This window comes from Triticum urartu, chromosome 5A (assembly GCF_056163025.1).
Source record: "Triticum urartu cultivar PI428250 chromosome 5A, HENAU_Tu73, whole genome shotgun sequence".
NCBI classification, from domain to species: domain Eukaryota; kingdom Viridiplantae; phylum Streptophyta; class Magnoliopsida; order Poales; family Poaceae; genus Triticum; species Triticum urartu.
In genome coordinates, this window is record NC_141877.1 from 57,501,549 (window position 1) to 57,521,920 (window position 20,372).

Consider the following 20,372-nt stretch of genomic DNA (forward strand, 5'->3'; position numbering starts at 1 on the left):
TAAATTACTTGCCACATCATGAAACAAATGGCCTAGTGAGATTTGTCTACCAGGTTTTGCTAACTGAAGAAACAAGTGTGATCCTCGCAGTCTTAAGCAAATGTCAGAAGCAGCAAATTTCAGTAAAAAAATCAGTTTTGACACATAAATCATGGAGGGGAATTGAAGGAGGGAGGCTTAACCTGCCAAGAAGACGCCACCACCGTCGTCGAGCTCGCAGTACAGTATGTGCAGGGATGGTGGAGCTCGCAGTAGAGAAGACGTCTCCGCCGACGTCGAGCTCGCCATGAAGCTTGCTGTCGTCGGGCTCGTCAGTTACGTCTCCTGCCGTCTGGCCTCGCAGCCACCATATCAGCCTTGCCGACGCTGGATCTGAAGCAGCCGGAGCAGAGCACGGCGGTCACTAGGGAAGCTAGGGAAGGAAGGCAAGCTGGAGCTGCGCGAGCAGGAGAGAGCCGCGGAGGAGGCAGTTACGGCGGCGGCAAGCTATGGCGGTGGTGGAGCAGGGCAGCTGCGGCTTCTGTCGGAGGAGGTCGGAAAAATCGATGCTTCTCCTCGCCGGGGAAGCAACGCGGCGGAGGAGGAGGGGAGCAAGGAGGGGGAGCAGAGCAGGGATCTTCTTGCGCGGGGAATCTCCGGCAACACCAGCAACAGCTTCTTGGGGAGCCGAGTAGAGGGCTCCGGCAAGGGAGGAGACAAGCAGGGGAACCGGCGGGGAGAGGAGCGGAGGTGGGGGAGTGTGTCATTTGTCGGGAATACACCGAGGAGGTTTTCGTAAAATTGCCACGAAGACAACTTTTCCCGGACGGAGGGAGTAGTAACTAAAAAACACTTTGTATGTATGATGTCTGATTGGACTGAACCGAACTCTGGTAAAATTTGAGCTACTTCAGAATAATCTTGTATCAATTGACGATGATGACACGGCCGCTTCAAAATAGTAATTGCATGCATCTGCAACTAGGGTACACTTTCTAGGAAGTTTTTTTATGAACGTAGGTATATCTAGACAGATAGCATTGCCAGAGTTTGGCGAAGAATATTGGTCATAACTAAAGTAAAAGCCTTGTTCCCCTGACACCATTATTTTTGTGTGTTTTGCAGTTAAGTGATTGCCGTTTACTAATGACAATGTTCTACCTTGTGTGACTGGTCTGGAGAGGATATACATAGTATGGTGTAGTAAAATCAGCAAGTTGACATGAGACAAATTCAATATATTGGGGTTTGGTTATCTGTCTCTTTCCTTGACAGCTCAAGCAGAAGAAATTTCAGGTGACTAGGGACCCAATATGGGCTCGTAGACATGGTCAGAATTATCAACGACGATTACTACCCCTTGACCGGTGACAAGGACGTCTGGACATGTATCTCACACTTGGTGCAGGTATAAATCATGCATTAAATCAGTGTGGATTATTTTTCATCAGCATGTAGCAAAACCGAATGAATTCTTCATGTGCTTCACCATATATGATATAGGAGGAAAAATCTGCACAGAAGCAGAAAAGATCAGTCAGGAGCAAAGGTGAGTCCATATCATACCTTCTTTTTAAACTGATATATAATACTAGATGAAAACATCAGGGACCTATGCTCAAGTAAAAAAAGAACTATAAGGTGGGTCAAACAAAGGTATAAGTTGAGCAAAGTGTTTACTTTTACCTGGTAGTTGAGTCCACACCATATCACTATCCGGCCAATGCATATTGGAGTTTTAGAAAATTCACGAATGCAGTGCATGCTGTTAACGTTCAAAGCCACTTAACTAGAGCCATCAACATTTTAGTCTCTGCACATGCAACTATTGATCATGTATGTTCTTATTCATCATTTGTGGAAACTTCAACGTGCCTAGAACGATGCGGGCACCTGCCCATTTGGCTCATATGATAGTCATATGATCCACGCTAGAACTTATAGACATATTCTCTACCCCTTGACAGTGACTGGACACCGGTTGAAGCTAAGCTACGGGAGCTTGCTTTAATTTCAAATCAAATGAATGATGTGACATGGCTAGTCGCTTTCTGAGCGAAAAGTGCCTGCAGCTCCCGGTCTCCACTGCTCTTGGTATTTGAAAATTTTGAAAAGCACACTTTTCTTGCTAAAAAAATTCCTAAATCAAATACGTGGATACATACACACATTCCTAAGGCCTGGTAAAAAGCTGAAAAAGAAATACTTTGTATTTTGAGAAATATAAAAAAGAGAAATTTCTGACATAAATGGGATCCATTTTCTCCTATATACTGTCAGAATTTTGTTTTTTTCTATAGCTCAAAACAAAGCGAGATATCTACCAAAACTTGCCACGGGTATTTGGAATGTGTATATGTATCCCTGGGAAAAATTTCAGATTTTTTTGAAACTTCAAAAACACAAATTTCAAAATGTTAAATATAGGGAGCAGTGGAGCTCGGGTGCTGCAATCCCTCTCTCCTTTCTGAGTTGAATTATAACACGTGGTAGGAATCCCCTTTCTCGACATCACAACGTTTTTGTCTTGCTACTGCTCTGACCGGGATAATTCAAAAGTTTAGTCGACGGAACTTGTCTATATTATCTCATTAACCTCCAAATCCAGTTTTGTTTCTATTTCACTTCTTTATAATGCAAGAGAGAAAGCCCTCCCAACCTCCCCTGCATCATACAGTATATGATAAACAAATCCTTAAGTTTATTGCAAAGTTCTTTTTAGCCGATTTATTACAAAGTTTCCAAGCAATACGATGAGGCCAAATGGTAAAGCTGTGAGTGTTGACATAAAAAGAGAGTGAAGTGTTACCTTTTTCTTTGGCAATTGTTAGGCGGCAATTTGGTTCCAGGATACACATATTTTCCAAATTGTGGAAAAATTAAAATATCCAAATAATTCTTTTTTTTCATGCATATATACACAGATGCAAATCTACATATGTACAAAACATCATCAAACAATATGTCTATTTTTAAGCTACACAAAAATGGTAAATTTGCGCATCCATAGAAACAAATAGTAATTCAACTTTGGGTTCACATATTTGTCTTTTTTTTCCAAACCACAACTAAAAGGGTATGAGTACTACAACTCTCTCCAACCTCGTTCTCTCCTTCTCCTTCTTCCTCAGATCTGCTTCGTTTGGTCCCTCCCCTCTCCCTCCGGCCTTGCCGACGACAAGCAGGGTGAGGGTCCCTTCTTCCCCGTAGTTGTGGGTAGTTTATTTGCATCCCTAGTGGCACTTTGACGCTATGTCATCTAGATGGTGGAGGTGCTTGCTGATGGAGAGTACTCTCTCCATCTCATCTTAAGTGTAGTGTTAAAAACGCCTTTATATTATGGAACGGAGGGAGCAGCTTATTTGCGTACTTGCTCGTAGTCGCTTTCGTACTTGGTGGCTACCTAGGAGCAGTTGGGTCCAAGCCCTTAATAATGAATAAAGGTCCTTTGCCTTTTCTTCTTCCAATAATCCCCTTGTTTTTCTTAATCTTGTGGCCAACCAAAAAAAGACTACAAGGTCGGTCAACTTTGGTGACCTTGTAGTCGATCCTTAAAATATGAAAAATACCACGAGCCGGTAGAATAATGAACATGGAGCAGGGCTCTCTGCGCATATAGGAGTACCTTTATCAAGGGGTGTCTCGTGTAAGATTTTGTGTGGCGCACCACTCACCAGTACCAGTACCGTACCACTGGCTGGCCATGGCTCCACCTCCATGTGTTGGTCTTCTGATGCTGCTCCTACTCCTAGCCGTCGTCGTCGCATTGGTATGGCCGGCCATCATGTGCACCCGGCGAGGCTGCCCGTCCATGCGCTGCGATTCGTTCGTTCGAGGCACCGCTACCGCCTGCCGGAGAAGATGCCAGGCCGGCAGTGGGCGCCGGCTACTTCGGTCTGTCAAACTTGCTGAAGTCCAAGTCACCGCTTGACTTTGCCTGCCTAGTCTGAAATTTCTGAAAAGGACATAGGCCGACTATTCATCAACTGAACGATCGCCTTCTACGTCTAGCTGAGAAAAATAGGTGTGATTTGTGGCTACATGCCTACAAGACTCGCCTAGAAGACTGACTTCATCGTTTTTTTAACTTTGATTGAATTTGTCGTTGCCTAGAAGACTCGCCTACAAGACTGACTTTATCGTTGCTGTGCCCATCCTGTTCTAGCACCGAGAGATCCAATATGCACCACTTCCTCCTCCTCTTTCTCATTTTCTTGCTTCCCCATGAAACCATCTACTACGCGGCCGCAGCTTCCGGCGGTGGCGACTTGTGCAGCCGCCGGTGCGGCGGTACCACCGTCCCATACCCTTTCGGATTCTCCCCCGGCTGCCCCATCGCCCTGTCGTGCGACGCCAGCACCTCCACGCCCATCCTCCCATACATAGACATAGGAGACAACGGCACCATGCACCGTGTCATCGCCTTCAACTCCACCAGCTCCACGATGGTCGTCGGCCTCCCTCCATCGTGCAGCCGCAGCGTCCCCGAGGCCAGGAGGGAACTCTCCGGGGGCAACTACGGCGTGTCATCTCGCACCGGTCTTTTCCTCCGCGGCGGCTGCAGCGGGATCAACGCTTCGGCGGGCGCTGGATGCAGCGTGCCGGTGGACGTCATGTCCAGGCTGCTCCGCACGGCGCACTGCGCCGCTAACAGCAACGGCACCTCGGCCAGTACCGTGGTTTGCGTTGCTTCCGCCGCAGGGAATGCCACTGCATACCAGTTTCTGCGGTGGGAGAAGTTGGAGAAGCAAAAGTGCGACGACGTGCTAACCTCCACGGTGTTCGTGCTCACGGCGGAGGGGGCGCCTACGCTGGAGTTCGGCGTGGCCGAGCTCGGCTGGTGGCTCAACGGGACGTGTGGCACCGGCGGGGGCGAGCGTTGCGCGGCGAACGCGACGTGCACCGACGTAGAAACGCCTAGCGGGGAGTTGGGGCACCGGTGCGGGTGCGTGGCGGGGATGGAGGGCGACGGCTCCTCGGCCGGCGACGGATGCTACCTCGGTGAGTCTTGACTTGTCGCGTGAGTGCTTAAAAAAGAAATCTCGTGTTCTGTCGCTGGGTGGGACCAGGTGCCGCTGTGCACCACGTCAGCTGCACTCACAAGTCGTGCCTGCGGTCGATCATGCCCGACATAATCCAATCTCCATAGTTCACACTTGGCAAAATAAAAATAAAAATGCGCGACATAATCTAATCTCCTATTGGTTCACACTTGGTCAAAAAATAAATACACGAAACAGTTAGGATTGTCAGCAAAATATGGGTTCAACATTCCGGGAGAAGCTAGGTGAAGGCTCGATTTCAAGATTCTGGGAGAATCGGCAAAAAAAATTGGGCCTCAATCTCTTACTCCATTCGTCTCATAAAGAGCGTTTTCACATTAGCTTGCAATGACGCTGACGGGAGCGACGGCGGCCACCTCACTGCGCACCCAACACCACAACGGTGCTCGCGCGTGACTCTAGTCATGGGACTTTAGTCATGTGACTATATGGAGAGGCTGCCTTATAAGGGCTTAGAAGTTGTCTCCATACACTGTGCCCAGCTGCCTCTAGGCAAAAAAGCTTAGCCTACTAAAGAGTTTCTTACATCTAAGCGATGATGCTAGCCGTGTCATCTAGTTTCGTTTCTGCTCATCCCTGAAGAATCTCCATGAGACATCAGATGCCTCCTGAAAAAAATCTGAAGTTTAACTTTGACGTCTGTTATTGTTTGTTGTCCCGTTTCTACGGAGAAGGTGCATCCCTGCGTGGTGTCCCAAGCTCGAAGCGCCGAAGACTACCCCTGCTCGTCAGCCTGTGTGGTGGGTTCCTGCTTTCTCTTGGCATTTTTTCCCTCTTCCTCGTACACTGGCGGAGAAGGCGTAATACCATGAACAAGACAACCAAACAGATGCCGAAAAAGGCAATGACACACTTCCATGATGAACTTGTGGAGGCCGAGCTGGAGCAAGGAGCCAGTGGCCCCCGACCATTTTCCTATCAGGAGCTCACTGTCGCCACCGACAACTTCTCCGAAGATAGAGCGCTCGGGAGAGGAGGCTTTGGGTCTGTGTACCGAGGGTTTATGGGCGACATGAATCGCGAAGTGGCTGTCAAGAGGGTGTCTGAGACCTCTCGACAGGGCTGGAAGGAGTTCATCTCGGAGGTACGAATCATTAGTCGGCTTAGGCACCGGAACCTTGTGCAGCTCATTGGCTGGTGCCATGGTGGCGAAGAGCTCCTCCTCGTCTATGACCTGATGCACAATGGCAGCCTCGACACTCATCTCTACAGACCGGACTGCGTGCTGACATGGCCGGTTAGGTATATTTACTTAATTAACTACTTGAAAAATAAATTGGTTTGGCACTTCTTTACTTAATTAACTGGAGTAGTATTTTTAGGTATGAAATAATGCTTGGCCTAGGTTTGGCGCTTCTGTACCTGCACCAAGATACGGAGCAGCGCGTGGTGCACAGGGATATCAAGCCAAGCAACATCATGTTGGACGCGTCCTTCACTGCTAAGCTAGGTGATTTCGGCCTTGCAAGGCTCATCAACGACGGCCGGAGATCGCACACGACCGGCATAGCTGGCACAATGGGGTACATAGATCCGGAGAGCGTGTTGGCCGGTAGGGCGAGCGTCGAGTCAGACGTGTATAGCTTCGGGGTTGTTCTCCTGGAGGTCGCTTGTGGGCGGCGGCCAACTTTGGTCCAAGAAGACGGAGATGTCGTCCACATTGTCCAATGGGTGTGGGACTTGTACGGCAGAGGATCAGTCCTCGACACCGCTGATGAGTGGCTTAGGGGGGAGTTCGATGAAGGGCAGATGGAGCGTGTGATGGTCTTGGGACTCTGGTGTGCGCACCCTGACCGTGGCATGCGGCCATCCATCAGGCAAGCGGTGAGCGTGCTGCGGTCTGAAGCGCCACTGCCGAGCCTACCGGCGAGGATGCCGGTGGCGACGTATGGGCCACCGACTAATCATTCGAGTTCCGGAACTTTGGTGCTGAGCAGAGTCAGTGGCCGGTGATGACGGTCCCATCGGAACACTAGTTAAATTCTCCAGTTATTGCTGGGTCTCAGTTCCTTATGTTGGTTATAAATCATGCACTAGCAGGAAGAGACAAATATACAGAAACAAAATGTTGCCTCCATTGAGCATCTATGAAACAAACACCATGTATATTGCCGGATCATCTTTATTTGCAAGGAAACTCTTTCTCTTCCTCAGTTTCTTGCTCTTGGCTTGATGTCCCTATGCACCGAAGCGGATCTCTTCTTCCTCTTCCTCCTCAGTTTCTTGCCTCCCCATAAAATGGAGACCTTATCCACAAAACTACATCAAAATTTGCATTCCTTTGTTTATTTGAGAAGAGGATTTATACTCCCGACCTGCATGTTCGATGTTTCCAATTTGATTATGATGAAATTTGATCCGTTATGTGTATGTGCAGGCAATGGTATGATTTCGCTTGTTTTCTTGCTAGAGTAGTCGTTGTCTTCGCACTAATTGGAAGAGCTCCCCCTTTTGATTATTCATGAATCTTGGTCATGCTTGCTTAATCAAATCAGCTGCGAGGCACTATGCTGCTTGATCGGTGAGTTCATGTCTGGATTACGTACACCGATGAGCTCCGCCGGAGCCTCGGAGGAAACTTCTTGCTAAACTCCAAATCGCCCCCTCTCCTGGCCTGATCTATGTGGCTTGGCCTGAAATTCTGAAAGGGACAGAGGTTGACTCTAACATCTCCACTGAAGAATCGCTTCTACTTCTAGCTGAGAAAAAATGGGTGTAAATATGTGGACACAGGCGAAGTATCAAATGAAAACTGAAATTCGGTGCAAATCTGGAAACTTCCATCGTGGGACCTTGGATCAATAGCGAGCGGCAGAGATCAAAGGTGGGAGCACTAACCAGCCACTTAACTCCATTTTTCACATAACCCTCTCTTTCATTAATTGGGTAACTCCCTGTCTTATTCTACCCGTTCCTATCCTTTCAAGTTATAACCCAAATCTCGCCGCCGCCTCATCTGACTTATGCGACGGCGACCAGGCGAGCCCCCGCGCGATGGCGGGTGCTGCACCACGCAATGGTGATTCGGCGGCCTCAGCGCTACTTCAGGAAACGACCACCCGGCGCCCTCAGGGCTGCTCCGACGCGACGACGAGTCTGACGGCCTTGGCGCTGCCCGTCCTACCCGTCCCACCCTAGTGCGATGGCAGCCCGCCGACCTTGGCGCTGCATGCCCTTCGAAGCTGTTGGTCTGTATTTGTCGTCGTCCAAATTCTAGTGCAGACAATTGGGCCGGGCCAGCTTTTGGTTAGCTGTTCATATTCGGTTCCTTAGCTCAATGAATGCTATAGTGTGCAGCTTATAGGAAAATTTAAGTTCCCCAGAAATCCACTATAAAGAAATCACAGAGTATTGGAGCAACAATAACAAGAGACCATCTATGAAGAAAGGCGGCAGATGGAAACCCCCAAATGAAGATTACCTGAGGATCAAGTGCTCTGTTTCAAGAAGCAAAATTTAAACTGACCTTTTATTTCAGTTCTACTTTCTATTGTGTGGTGACCCAAGTCTTGTAATTAAATTTTCATTGGCCGAGTGTAATCTCACCCTCGCCCCCAACTCTCAACCTTTGTAAATGTACTCTATCTTATAATGAAATGGTTCAAGCCAACGTAAGTCCGCTGTAGCTCCGTCAAAAAAAAAAGTCCAACTCTGTAATCTGTATCTCCGTTTTTGTTTGTTTTGGTCGTTGCAATTCTGTGTGATGGCTTTCCCCTCGTCTCCTATTCTAATATATTCACATACAACTCTTCGAATTTCTGCTGTAATCAACGGATCTATGATTAGTACTCCTACATTACTCAGACCTCACGAGGCACTGTGTTTTTTTTTTTGACCCGCACGAGCCACTGTGTTACTTCCACTACCCGTGAACTGGAACATGTAGTTAGGAAAACGACCACACATCACATTGATCTCCCTGAGCTCTCATGGCACCATTTGCAGAGAGAAGCTTCAAGTATTTTCAGTTTGTCGATGACCAGCAACAATCACATTCAAAAACTACAGGGAAGTTGTACAACTCCAGTCTTCAGTACCTATTTTTTAATTGCACAGCTCCAGCACTAACTTTTTTTTTTGCGGGTGTGCTCCAGCACCAACTGAACAGCAACTTTCCGTGCACAAGCTTCAACATATCCAGGTAAAGTACTTCAGAGAACAGAGTTTGTGCTGGACAATTCTTCAGAGAACTGCAAAATCAGTGCATACAATTCTTCAGAGAACGACGTAGCGTGGGGGCAACCCGCGGCTGTCGAGTTGCCCTTCGAGGTTGCCACATCCGGACGCTGCTGTGCTTCACGCAACCTACACTGTAGGTCACGGCCATCGTTACGGCGTCGCGTGGAGCTCAGAGGTGCTGTTAGCGATGCGTAGCTGTGTCGCTCTACTTCACCTTTGGGGCTGCGCCGGCGAGCTCTTCGCCTCCTACGCAGTCCCAATCCCTTGCCGCAAGGTCCACGTCGTCGGTGAGGGAGGCTCCCTGGGCCGACGCCACGGGCACCCTCGCCAGCGCGTCCCTTGACTCGGCTTCTCGGGACTGCGCTCCCCGCCGAGGGGAGCTTCGGCACGGTGCGCGGCTGCGTCGCTGCAGTTGGGAGCCCCGTCAGCCCGCCTACCTCCGTGGCATTCACCGTGGCAGCAGCGCCATGGTACGGGGCGAGTTAGGTTGGATATGGCCAAGTAATCTGCTAATCATTGAGATAAAAGGGGGTTTCTGTTAATTGACGTTTAAGTGGCCGGTTAGAATTCCCACCTTTGGTCTGTGCCGTTCTTTGTAGATCTAATGGCTCACACGGCAAGTTTTCAGATTTTCACTGAAAATCAGTTTTCACTCGATACTTCGCCGTGGATACAAGGCTCATAATTAATCCGCTTGCACCAAGCGGCGAGAGCTCGACTATGCACCACCTCTTGCTCCTCCTGCTCGATCGTCTTCTTGCTTCCCCATGAAACCCTCTCCGGCACAATGGCCGCCGCCTCGTGTAACCGCTGGTGCGGTGGCACGAGCGTCCCCTACCCAGTGAAAAAAATAGCATGCTACAGGATTTAGCGTCACCTTCTCCAAATGCTATAAAAGCTATTGCGTGCTATATTTCAAAATAGTGTTTTTCCTAAAAATATTAAATACCCACTCCGTTTCAAAATATAGTGCTACCTTTATTTCCGTGCTTTAACTTTGACCATAAATTAAATCAACAAGATCGACTGCGACGGGAGCAAAAGTTATACCAGTGAATTCGTATTTAAAAGAAGTTTTCAATTATATAATTTTTTCTCCCGTCGCAGTCGGTCTCGTTGATTAAATTTATGATCAAAATTGTATCTCGGAAAGTGCGGACGCACTATATTTTGAAATGGAAGGAGTATATCATAAAACTTAATGCCTACATAATCGGCAAAGAAAGGGACACTCCAAATTAAACAGAGAATCATATGGGATCTAAGCTCGGGGCATGTACACTCCTAATTTATAAGAAAATGAAACACTTCTAATTAAACAGAGAAGCATCGGTGCCTAACTTATCGGCGCCGGCGGTGTGATTGACATCGGCATTGTCTTGTTACAGTTGGAGGCATGGCCGACGCCGCTAATTGAAGGGGGACGGAGATAAGCTGCTACCGTGAACGGACTGCCACTGCCGCCTTCGCTCATGAGTCACGAACGCCGCTCGCATCGCTGTCCTTGGTCATGAGCTAATGGAAAATTGGTGACGAGTTGACTAGGGTTTTTTTAAAAAGAGGATGACCCCCGGCCTTTGCATCTGGGTGATGCATACGGCCACACGAGTTGACTAGGTTAGGCTGTATGCGTTGCGTCTGCATCTGAGAGAGCGAGAGTGAGTTGGGCCGATGTGATGTGGTTATGCCTGATGGGTTGCTATGTGGTACATACTAAAACGCTACAACGTCTAATTTGTTTAGCGTCGGAATAACGCGCTATAGGGCGAATAGCGCCGTAGCGAGCAAATTAGCTAAAATGTAACGTGGCCTTTCTAGGTATGCTATAGAGACATAACGTCGAAATAGCACGCTATTTTTTTCGTTGCCCCTACCCCTTCGGCTTCTCATACGGCTGCCCCGTCGCCCTCTCCTGTGATGCTAACACCTCCACACCGATCCTCCCATACAAAGGCGACAAAGGCAAATCGCCATACCATGTCGTGTCCTTCAACTCTACTGCATCCTCCCTCGTCGTCTATCTCCCGCCGTCGTGCGCATGCAGCGTCTCTGACGTCGGGAAGGCCCTCTCCGGCCGCAGCTATGATGTCTCGCTCGGCACCATTCTGATCCTCCATGGTGGTTGCCGCGACAGCAACGCAGCGGCCGGCGCCGGGTGTAGCGTGTCTGCCATGTCCTAGCTGCTCCGAACGGCACGGTGCAGCACAGACGACACCTCCACCGACGTGGCGTGCGTTGCTTCGGCTGCGCCGAACGCCATGGTGGCAAGGGCGGTGTCTCTGTTCTGGGAGAAGGTGGAGGAGAAAAAGTGTGACGACGTGATGACCTTTGGTGGAGTTAATTGCATGTTGGTATCACACTTGGGCACCTACTCACGAGTCAGTACCACTACTCGTGCATGTCGCAGTTCAGTACCACTATTTGGCCTAACTGTTACAAACTGGACTGACAGCCGTATAAGTGAGTATTGACCATGTATCTGACAGACGGGGCCCACCTGTCAGGTGACATGGTGGCCAGTCGGCGCGTGCCCGGTGCGCTGACTAGGACAAGGCCGGTGCAGTCGGTCTACATGGGCACGGTCGTGGGTCGACCTCACTCTCGCTCGACCTCACTCTCGCTCTCCCTCCTCTCTCCAATTCGCCGCCGCCCGCCGCCCGCCGCCGCCACCACCTGAACCGACTCGCCATCGCGCCATGGAGGACGAGAGCAGCCAGGACTCAAGCGTGCAATACATGAACCTCTCCGACGACAAAGCCATGCATTACCGGGTGAGTTGTAGAGCTAGGGTTAGGGTTGGGTTATCTGATTTGTGGGGATTTGATTTGATTTGGAGATTTTCTTTTCCTTTTGGTCCTGTAGATCCCTGCTAGCATTGAAGACCAACACTACAGTGGCATTGAGACAACACCCAGAGTTCTTTGCTATCAGCATGGTGTGGCGGCTGAGAGGCATGTAGCATTTGAAGCATTTAACACGGGCAGGAGGTTCTTAGTCTGTCCTAAGAGTGTAAGATTCTGTCGAAACTCTGTGTTAATTGTATTGTTTAATCTAGCCATGTGCATAGAATTGTCCAGTCGAGTGCATAGAATTCATGGTCTTTAATCTACCCATGTGCTGATGCACATTGTTTAATGAGTACTCTTGTTTAATTGGGTAGTTGTGATGGTCATTTTGTAGCCATTTAGTACTACTGATGCTAATCAATGGATTAGAAAATGTGTTGATGCTTTCCATGTATATTTAATTTGGCCAGTAATTTTATAATTGGTCAACAGCTTAGTTTGCAGTGCAGTGCAGATAATCATTGTTTAGCTCACAAGAGTACTCACTTTGCAAATTATTTGATTGTTTAAGGTCAGAGAGATTCAATGTCAGAAGCTAAAAAATTTAGTGTCAGAGGTTCATTCTTTAGTTGGCTATATTATTAAAGTTGTTTCTCAAAGATGCTTAAAGTTCATTTTTTTAATTCAGTGGTAGATGCTTAAAGTTGATTTGATTTGTATTTCATTGTTTAAAGTTAGATGCTCAAAGTTCAGTTACAATTTAAAGTTAGATGCTCAGAGTTCAGTTATAATGTAAAGTTAGATGCTCAAAGTTCAGTTATAATTTAAAGTTAGATGCTCAAAGTTCAGTTATAATTTGAAGTTAGGTGCTCAAAGTTCAGTTATTATTTAAAGTTAGATGCTCAAAGTTCATTGTTTAAAGCTAGTTTATTGCTTAAATAATTTGCCTAGGAGATTGATTTTACACATGCTATGGTTGTTTATATTGCAGGAAGATGACAACTGTGGTATTGTTCTCTGGGTTGACCCAGAGTGGCCCCCTACATTGCAGAATGCCTTGTTGAAGCTATGGGAAATGTATCATGACAACAAGAGTGATAGGAGGAATGTTAACCTGGAGAGTTCACTCACTATTCACCATTTGACTGAAGAAGAAAATAATCTAGAGGCCAACTATGACAAATTGGTTGAAGATGTGCACCAACTGTTCAATGCTCAAGAGGATAGGATGGTATATTTCAGCTATTTGCAGGCTAAGATGCATAATGTGGATGTTTCTGATTCAGTTGTATCTGACATGAAGACAGAGATGGGGAAGAAAGATGCAGAGATCTTCAAACTGCAGGAGAAGTATAAAGTACTGTTGAACCTGACACAATCTCAAGGCACTTGCATTAGGAACCTAAAGTTCAATCATCTAAAAGAGAAGGAAGTGCTTAGTACATCCACCAGGAACCTGCAATTCTAGGTTGATGAACTCAAAAAATCTGAGGAAAAGCTCACCCAGGAGAACACCCAGCTGCTCCTTCACATGGGTGATCTCAAGAAGGGGCATGACAAGCTCACATCAAGGAGGGATCAGCTAAAGATTCAGATTGCTGAACTGTTGAAGTCAGAGGAGAAGAACAAGCAGAAATTGAAGGGGTTCCTGGACATCTTGTCAGAATGAAGATGTAGAGGAGAGCAAGAGCAAGATCCATATCAACATGAAGAATAAGAATGCTTGCTTTGCTGACCTTTTGTGAAGTATGGTGTTATTGTGAACTAAGTTATGTACTATGGATGTGTAGTTGTTGTGAACCACTATGTTGTTGCTTTAAGTTGTTGTGAACCACTATGGTGTTGTTGTGAACCACTATGTTGTTGCTGTGAACCACTATGTTAACTCTTAGTTGCTGTGAACCACTATGTTAATCAATATGGTGTTGTTGTGAACCAGTATGTTAACTCTTAGTTGCTGCTTGTCTTAGTTGCTTGAACCAAGATATTGAACTCTTTTATGATTTTAGTTGCTTGTCTTGTTGAACCAAGATGTTGAACTCTTTTATGATTTCAGTTGCTTGTCTTAGTTGGTTAATATTGAACCACTATGTTAATCAATATGGTGTTATTGCTTGTCATAGTGGGGCTGCCTCATAGTGGTTACTCTACTCATTTAGGGTCCGTCGACGTCGAGAACCCCCTAAACCAAAGTGGTTAGTCATTTAGGGTCCGTCTGACGTCGAGAACCCCCTAAACCAAAGTGGTTAGGCATTTAGGCTATGTCGACGTCGAGAACCCCCTAAACCAAACTGGTTGGTCATTTAGGCTCCGTCGACGTCGAGAACCCCCTAAAGCAAAGTGGTTAGTCATTTAGGCTCCGTCGACGTCGAGAACCCCCTAAACCAAAGTGGTTAGTCATTTAGGCTCCGTCGACGTCGAGAACCCCCTAAACCAAAGTGGTTAGTCATTTAGGCTTCGTCAACGTCGAGAACCCCTAAACCAAAGTGGTTAGTCATTTAGGCTCCGTCGACGTCGAGAACCCCCTAAACCAAAGTGGTTAGGTATTTAGTCTCCGTCAATGTCGAGAACCCCCTAAACCAAAGTGGTTAGGCATTTAGGCTCCGTCGACATTGAGAACCCCCTAAACCAAAGTGGTTAGGTATTTAGGCTCCATCGACGTCGAGAACCCCCTAAACCAAAGTGGTTAGGCATTTAGGCTCCGTCGACGTCGAGAACACCCTAAACCTTATCATCAAATCATTAAACCTTAACATTGCCAATAACACTAATCATCAAATCATCATCAAACCTTAACATTGCCAAATTGATAGCATAACATTGCCCATAACACTAAGATAGTTGATAGCAATTCCGTACACTCAAACATAATCATCCAACCAGTTTGACTTGTTGGTTCAGTACAGTCAAACCTAAGCATCCAACCATGGTTCAGGACACAAAACATTGATCAGTACCATATTTTTGAGAAACAACAACTCATTACACTCATCTGTTACCACTGGGAGAAAACCAGGTCATCCAACCAGTGTGACTTCTTGTGGCAGAAGATGTAGAAGGAGTTGCATATATTGGGGCAGTGAATGGCCTTGCACCACTAGTTGATGGCTGTGAACTTGCACCAGACCTTGCACCAGTCCTTGCACCAGACCTTGCAGGTGGAGGCTGTGATCTTGGTGCAGGCTGGGATCTTGCAGGTGGAGGCTGCTGTTGTGATCTTATAGGTGGGGGTTGTGATCTTGCAGGTGTAGGTTGCTGCTGTGATCTTGCAGGTGTCTTGCAAAAAGAAGTGAGATTGGTATTAGTAGACAACATTAAAATATTAACAAATGCACTAGTCAACTAATAGAAAAGAAGTGAGATTTGGTATTACCACATGCTTGTTTTTCCTCATAGCCAAATCTGGTTTCAATTGTTTCAGGCAGTTGGTGTATCTATGGCCTTGGAGACCATAGTTAGAGCATGTTATTGTGGCCATTCTACTGTTGTCCTTTGGCTTTGGCACTTCAAACTTGCCCTTGATCCTCTTCTATTGCTTTCTTCCTCTCCTAACATGAAATTCTGGTGGCGCTATGTCTGGTCCATGTGTCCTTATCCAGTCATGTTCACCAGGAACAGGAAAGATCATATGTTCATATGCTGCCAAATAAAATGGTTTTTTGAAGAATTTACAAACAAAGTCCTCTGGAAACCTCTTGGCCTTGTTAATTGCTGAAATTGCATGGTTGCATGGTAGGCCACTGAGGTCCCATTTTCTGCAACCACGTGTATGATTATCCAAGTTCACAGGGTGTGTTTGCTACCCACTGGTCACTTGCCATAAATTAACACCAGCTTGAATGGGTTTGCAGTATCTGGCCCTCTCCTTTTCCAGCTCTAGCTTCTCAGCATAATGTGGTGTGATCTCCCAGAAAGCTTCCTTTCCTCTCTCTCTATTCCTATGCCACCTTACCATTTGCTTGTCCTTAATACCATCAACCATAGTCCTAATAGGCTTTTTCCTAAAATCAAGGATATACTTGCTGAACACCTCAGATAGGTTGTTAACAACCAAATCTGTCTTGCAGTTAGTGTCAAAAGCATGCCTAGCCCATGTTTTCTTAGGAATTGTGTTAATCCAGATCCAAGCATCCTCACACTCATTTCTCAAATCATTCATAGCAATATTAAACTTATGTTCATTGCAAGCATAACTGGCATTATCCATGCATTTCTTTAGATCTTCCCCCCTAAAACCAGCATTCTGGAAATTTGCATATAAGTGTCTAAGACAATATCTCTGGTGGCAGTTTGGAAATACTCTATTCACTGCATTGAGTAGCCCCTGTTGAAATTACACAGCAAACTAAGCTACTGAATATAGTTGAAGATAGACAACAAACTATGCTACTGAAATCACACATCAAACTATGTACTTACCTTCTGTCTATCTGACATGATGGTATAAGGACCAAATTGGCCAACTTCTCCTACTAGACATATCTTGAGTTGGTGCAGAAACCAACACCAATTTGCTGTATCCTCCTGACCAACAATGGCAAATGCAATTGGAAAAATGTTATTATTGCCATCTCTGCCAGTGGCAGCAAGGATCTGTGCACCTGTGGTCAGCTTAATAAAGCATCCATCAACACATGTTTTGCAAAAAAAAGAACCAATTAAGTCAGTACATAGTAAAGAAACTAAAGCAAAGGTTTAATCATGTACATAGCAATGAAACTAAAGCAAAGAAACAACTAACTAACCAATGAAAGGTCTGCATCCATTGAGAAATCCCTCCCTTGCTCCATTTTAGCAGAAAAACATTGCATGAAACCTTGGCCCTGGATGTGGTATTTTTTTGTTGCTTTAGGAACTAGAGTTGTAACTACAACCCTACTTCCAGGGTTTGTCTGCATGATGGTTGCTGCATAGTCCCTTAGCCTGGGATACTGCTTCTTGTGCTCTCCTAAGACAGCTTCCACAGCTAGGTTTTTGGCCCTATAGGCCATGTGCTTAGGAACCTCAACACCATACTTCTCCTGCCAGGCATCAATTAGATTTTGTATGCTAGTGGTTGGATCATACCTGAACAATGACTCATATGTCTTTGTAAGCCATTTTGCACTAACCCTGGAAGACTCTGTACTGGTAGGGCAAGTGTGCTCTAGGTTCATTTTTTATAGCAAAAGTCTTTTCACCTTTGATCACAGTAGCAACAATGTGGAACTGACAGTGCTCATTTCTGCAACATGCAATGATCCTTTGGTCAGAGTTTCTATGATATCTGAAATCTCTTGCCTGTGAAATGTGCAAGCTCAACAGAGCATCTCTGAATTGTTGTTGATTTGTGAAGCACATGTACTTACATAATTGCTGGTGTGGGTGCTCCATTTTTTCATTGAACCATATCCTAGGTTTTCTTTTCTGTGCCCTACTCTTCTTTCTTTTCTTTAGGACAAATTGCAGTGGCTCATGCCCATCATCTTCACTATCCATTAGCCAACCAGTTTCTTCTTCATCTGATGAAGGAATGAAATCTTGCTTCACCTCCTTTAAAACACTAGAATGTGTTCTAGTGGTGAGGCACCTCCTAATTGGCAGCTTCTGTCTCTTCTTTGTAGGTTCTACCTGCAACTGTTGAGCTAACTCCACATTCAAGCTCTCCTCCCTCTCTTCATCCCCACTCTCTTCCTCCTCCCTCTCATCCATCTCAAACAGATCCTCAACCTTAGTGTCACCCTTGTAATGCAGTTGTTCCTCCTCTTATGACTCATCATCTGAATATTCATCTTGATCATCTGCTAGTCGTTCCTCATCTGCTTGTCTCTTTCCATCTATTATCTCTGTGTCTGGAAAAATACTGTACTTCTCCAAGTAGTTGTCACTGTCATATGCCCCTTCTGAATTATCACTACTGTAATATCCCTCCTCCAACAAAACTTCATCCTCCATCACAGATTTCATCTTTTCTTTACCTAGATTTTAGCTCTCTTGTGTGCAAAAACCACAAGCTTCAACATTAGTACTACTGCTGTCCTGACTATGAAAAACAACCCCTTGGTCATCAACAACAAGCACAGCTGGCTCACTGAGATCATACACAACTGGTGGTGCATAAAGAATGGTTTGTAGTTCAGCATTTCTCTGAATTGCAGCACTGCCAGTGGTTGTTGCTCTAACTAACAGATTCAAAACTAAAGTATGCTCATGCTGCTTCTTAATTTGCTGCAATTTAATGTTTGTGTCAATCAAGTCTAGGCCATGCTCTCTCTGCTCTCCTATGCATGTGTTCTCCATGTGATACAATTCATCATAGAATGTAAATCCTTGTGTATGCAACAGTGCATACAGATTGAGAAAAGTGACATCAGAACTGCATATCTTCCTATCCAAATTATGCAGGGCATCAAAGTGAATCCTAACATCCCAGATAGCCTCCTCCACACTACAAGTGCCAGCAAATTTGGACTTTTTCATTAACACTAACCCTAGCCCCCAAATTGGAAGAAAGAACAGAGGAGAGGGAGGAGGACTTACAGCACTCCACCACATCCATGGGTCCAGTGATGGCTCGTGAAAGGGTTGGCGACCCAGATCTCTGCCATCCGCAGGCGCTGCTCCATGGTCAGCGGGGCCTCTCTATTTCTTCCTCGCCGCTCGAGTAGTACGACGAACTATCGCTGTTGCCCTCGGCCAATCCTGGGTGCGCATCGGCCCCGAGGCCAGGAAGATCTCTGTACCCGCCCACACCGCCACCGCTGCTCGAGCCGCCGCCTACACCGCCGCCGCTCGGATTCGTCGTCGCCATTGACAAAGAGTGAAAGATCGTGGATGTCGCCTAGAGGGGGGTGAATAGGCATTTTAAAATAATTACGGTTTGGGCTTGAATAAATGCGGAATAAACCTAGCGGTTAATTTTTCAAGCACAAAACCTAAAACAACTAGGCTCACCTATATGCACCAACAACTTATGCTAAGCAAGATAAGCAACTATGTGATAGCAAGATATATGACAAGAAATAATATGGCTATCACAAAGTAAAGTGCGTAAGTAAAAGGGCTCGGGTAAGAGATAACCGAGGCATGCGGAGACGACGATGTATCCCGAAGTTCACACCCTTGCGGATGCTAATCTCCGTTTGGAGCGGTGTGGAGGCACAATGCTCCCCAAGAAGCCACTAGGGCCACCGTAATCTCCTCACGCCCTCGCACAATGCAAGATGCCGTGATTCCACTAAGGAACCCTTGAGGGCGGTCACCGAACCCGTACAAATGGCAACCCTTGGGGGCGGTCACCGAACCCGTACACTTTGGCAACCCTTGGGGGCGGTCACTGGAACCCGTCAAATTGCTCGGGGCGATCTCCACAACCTAATTGGGGACCCCGACGCTTGCCCAGAGCTTTACACCATAATGATTGAGCTTCGAACACCAACAACCATCTAGGGCGCCCAAGCACCCAAGAGGAACAAGCTCAAGGGTACCAAGCACCCAAGAGTAATAAGCTTCTCAACTTGTAACTTCCACGTATCACCGTGGAGAACTCAAACCGTTGCATCAAATGCAATGGCAAGGGCACACGGAGTGCCCTAGTCCTTCTCTCTCAAATCCCACCGAAGCAACTAATGCTAGGGAGGAAAATGAGAGGACGAACAAGAAAGAGAACACAAAGAACTCCAAGATCTAGATCCAAGGGGTTCCCCTCACATAGAGGAGAAAGTGATTGGTGGAAATGTGGATCTAGATCTCCTCTCTATTTTCCCTCAAAAACTAGTAAGAATCCATGGAGGGATTGAGAGTTAGCAAGCTCGAAGAAGGTCAACAATGGGGGAAGAACACGAGCTCAAAGGATGAGGTTCATTGGGGAAGAAGACCCCCTTTTATAGGAGGGGGTAAATCCAACAGTTATCCTCACAGCCCGCACAGAGCGGTACTACCGCTCCAAGGAGCGGTACTACCGCTAGGGCGAAAGAAGCCCTTTGAAAAACAACAGCAAGGAGGAAAAAGGCCAGAAGAACCGCCGGAGCGGTACTACCACTCGTCCTCACGGTACTACCGCTAGGGATCGCGGTACTACTGCTTGCGAGCGGTACTAAAAAATACATCTGTGCCTATCACCGCAGGACTTGGGACGAGTTTTTGGTCCGGAGCGGTACTACCGCTGTAGGAGCCGCGGTAGTACCGCTCTAGAGCGGTAGTAAAAAATTACATCCGCTCCAATTCGCGGCAGTACCGCTGCAGCCTTTTCAGAACACCAAAACTACCACAACTTCTGCAAACGGACTCCGAATTCGATAAAACCAAGTTTGTTGGAAAGCTAGCAACAAGGGCTAAAACAAACTTGAAAGAAATATCAATAAGAAGCAAATGAGAAAAGGCCCAA

At 46.6% G+C, this 20,372-nt stretch overlaps 1 protein-coding gene across 2 annotated transcripts; it reads left to right on the forward strand.

Moving 5' to 3' along the window:
* The first annotated feature begins 4,116 nt into the window (after nt 1-4,116).
* LOC125507849 (L-type lectin-domain containing receptor kinase IX.1) lies at nt 4,117-7,195 on the forward strand. Of its 2 annotated transcripts, none has more exons than XM_048672370.2 (3): nt 4,117-4,980; nt 5,717-6,284; nt 6,356-7,195. In XM_048672370.2, the coding sequence occupies exons 1-3, from the start codon at nt 4,161-4,163 to the stop codon at nt 6,993-6,995; spliced, it is 2,028 nt and encodes a 675-aa protein (XP_048528327.1). In that variant the 5' UTR covers nt 4,117-4,160; the 3' UTR covers nt 6,996-7,195. The 2 variants fall into 2 exon arrangements, with proteins under 2 accessions (XP_048528327.1, XP_048528328.1); XM_048672371.2 differs by having other exon boundaries at nt 4,120-4,980; nt 6,365-7,195.
* The last annotated feature ends 13,177 nt before the right edge of the window (nt 7,196-20,372 follow it).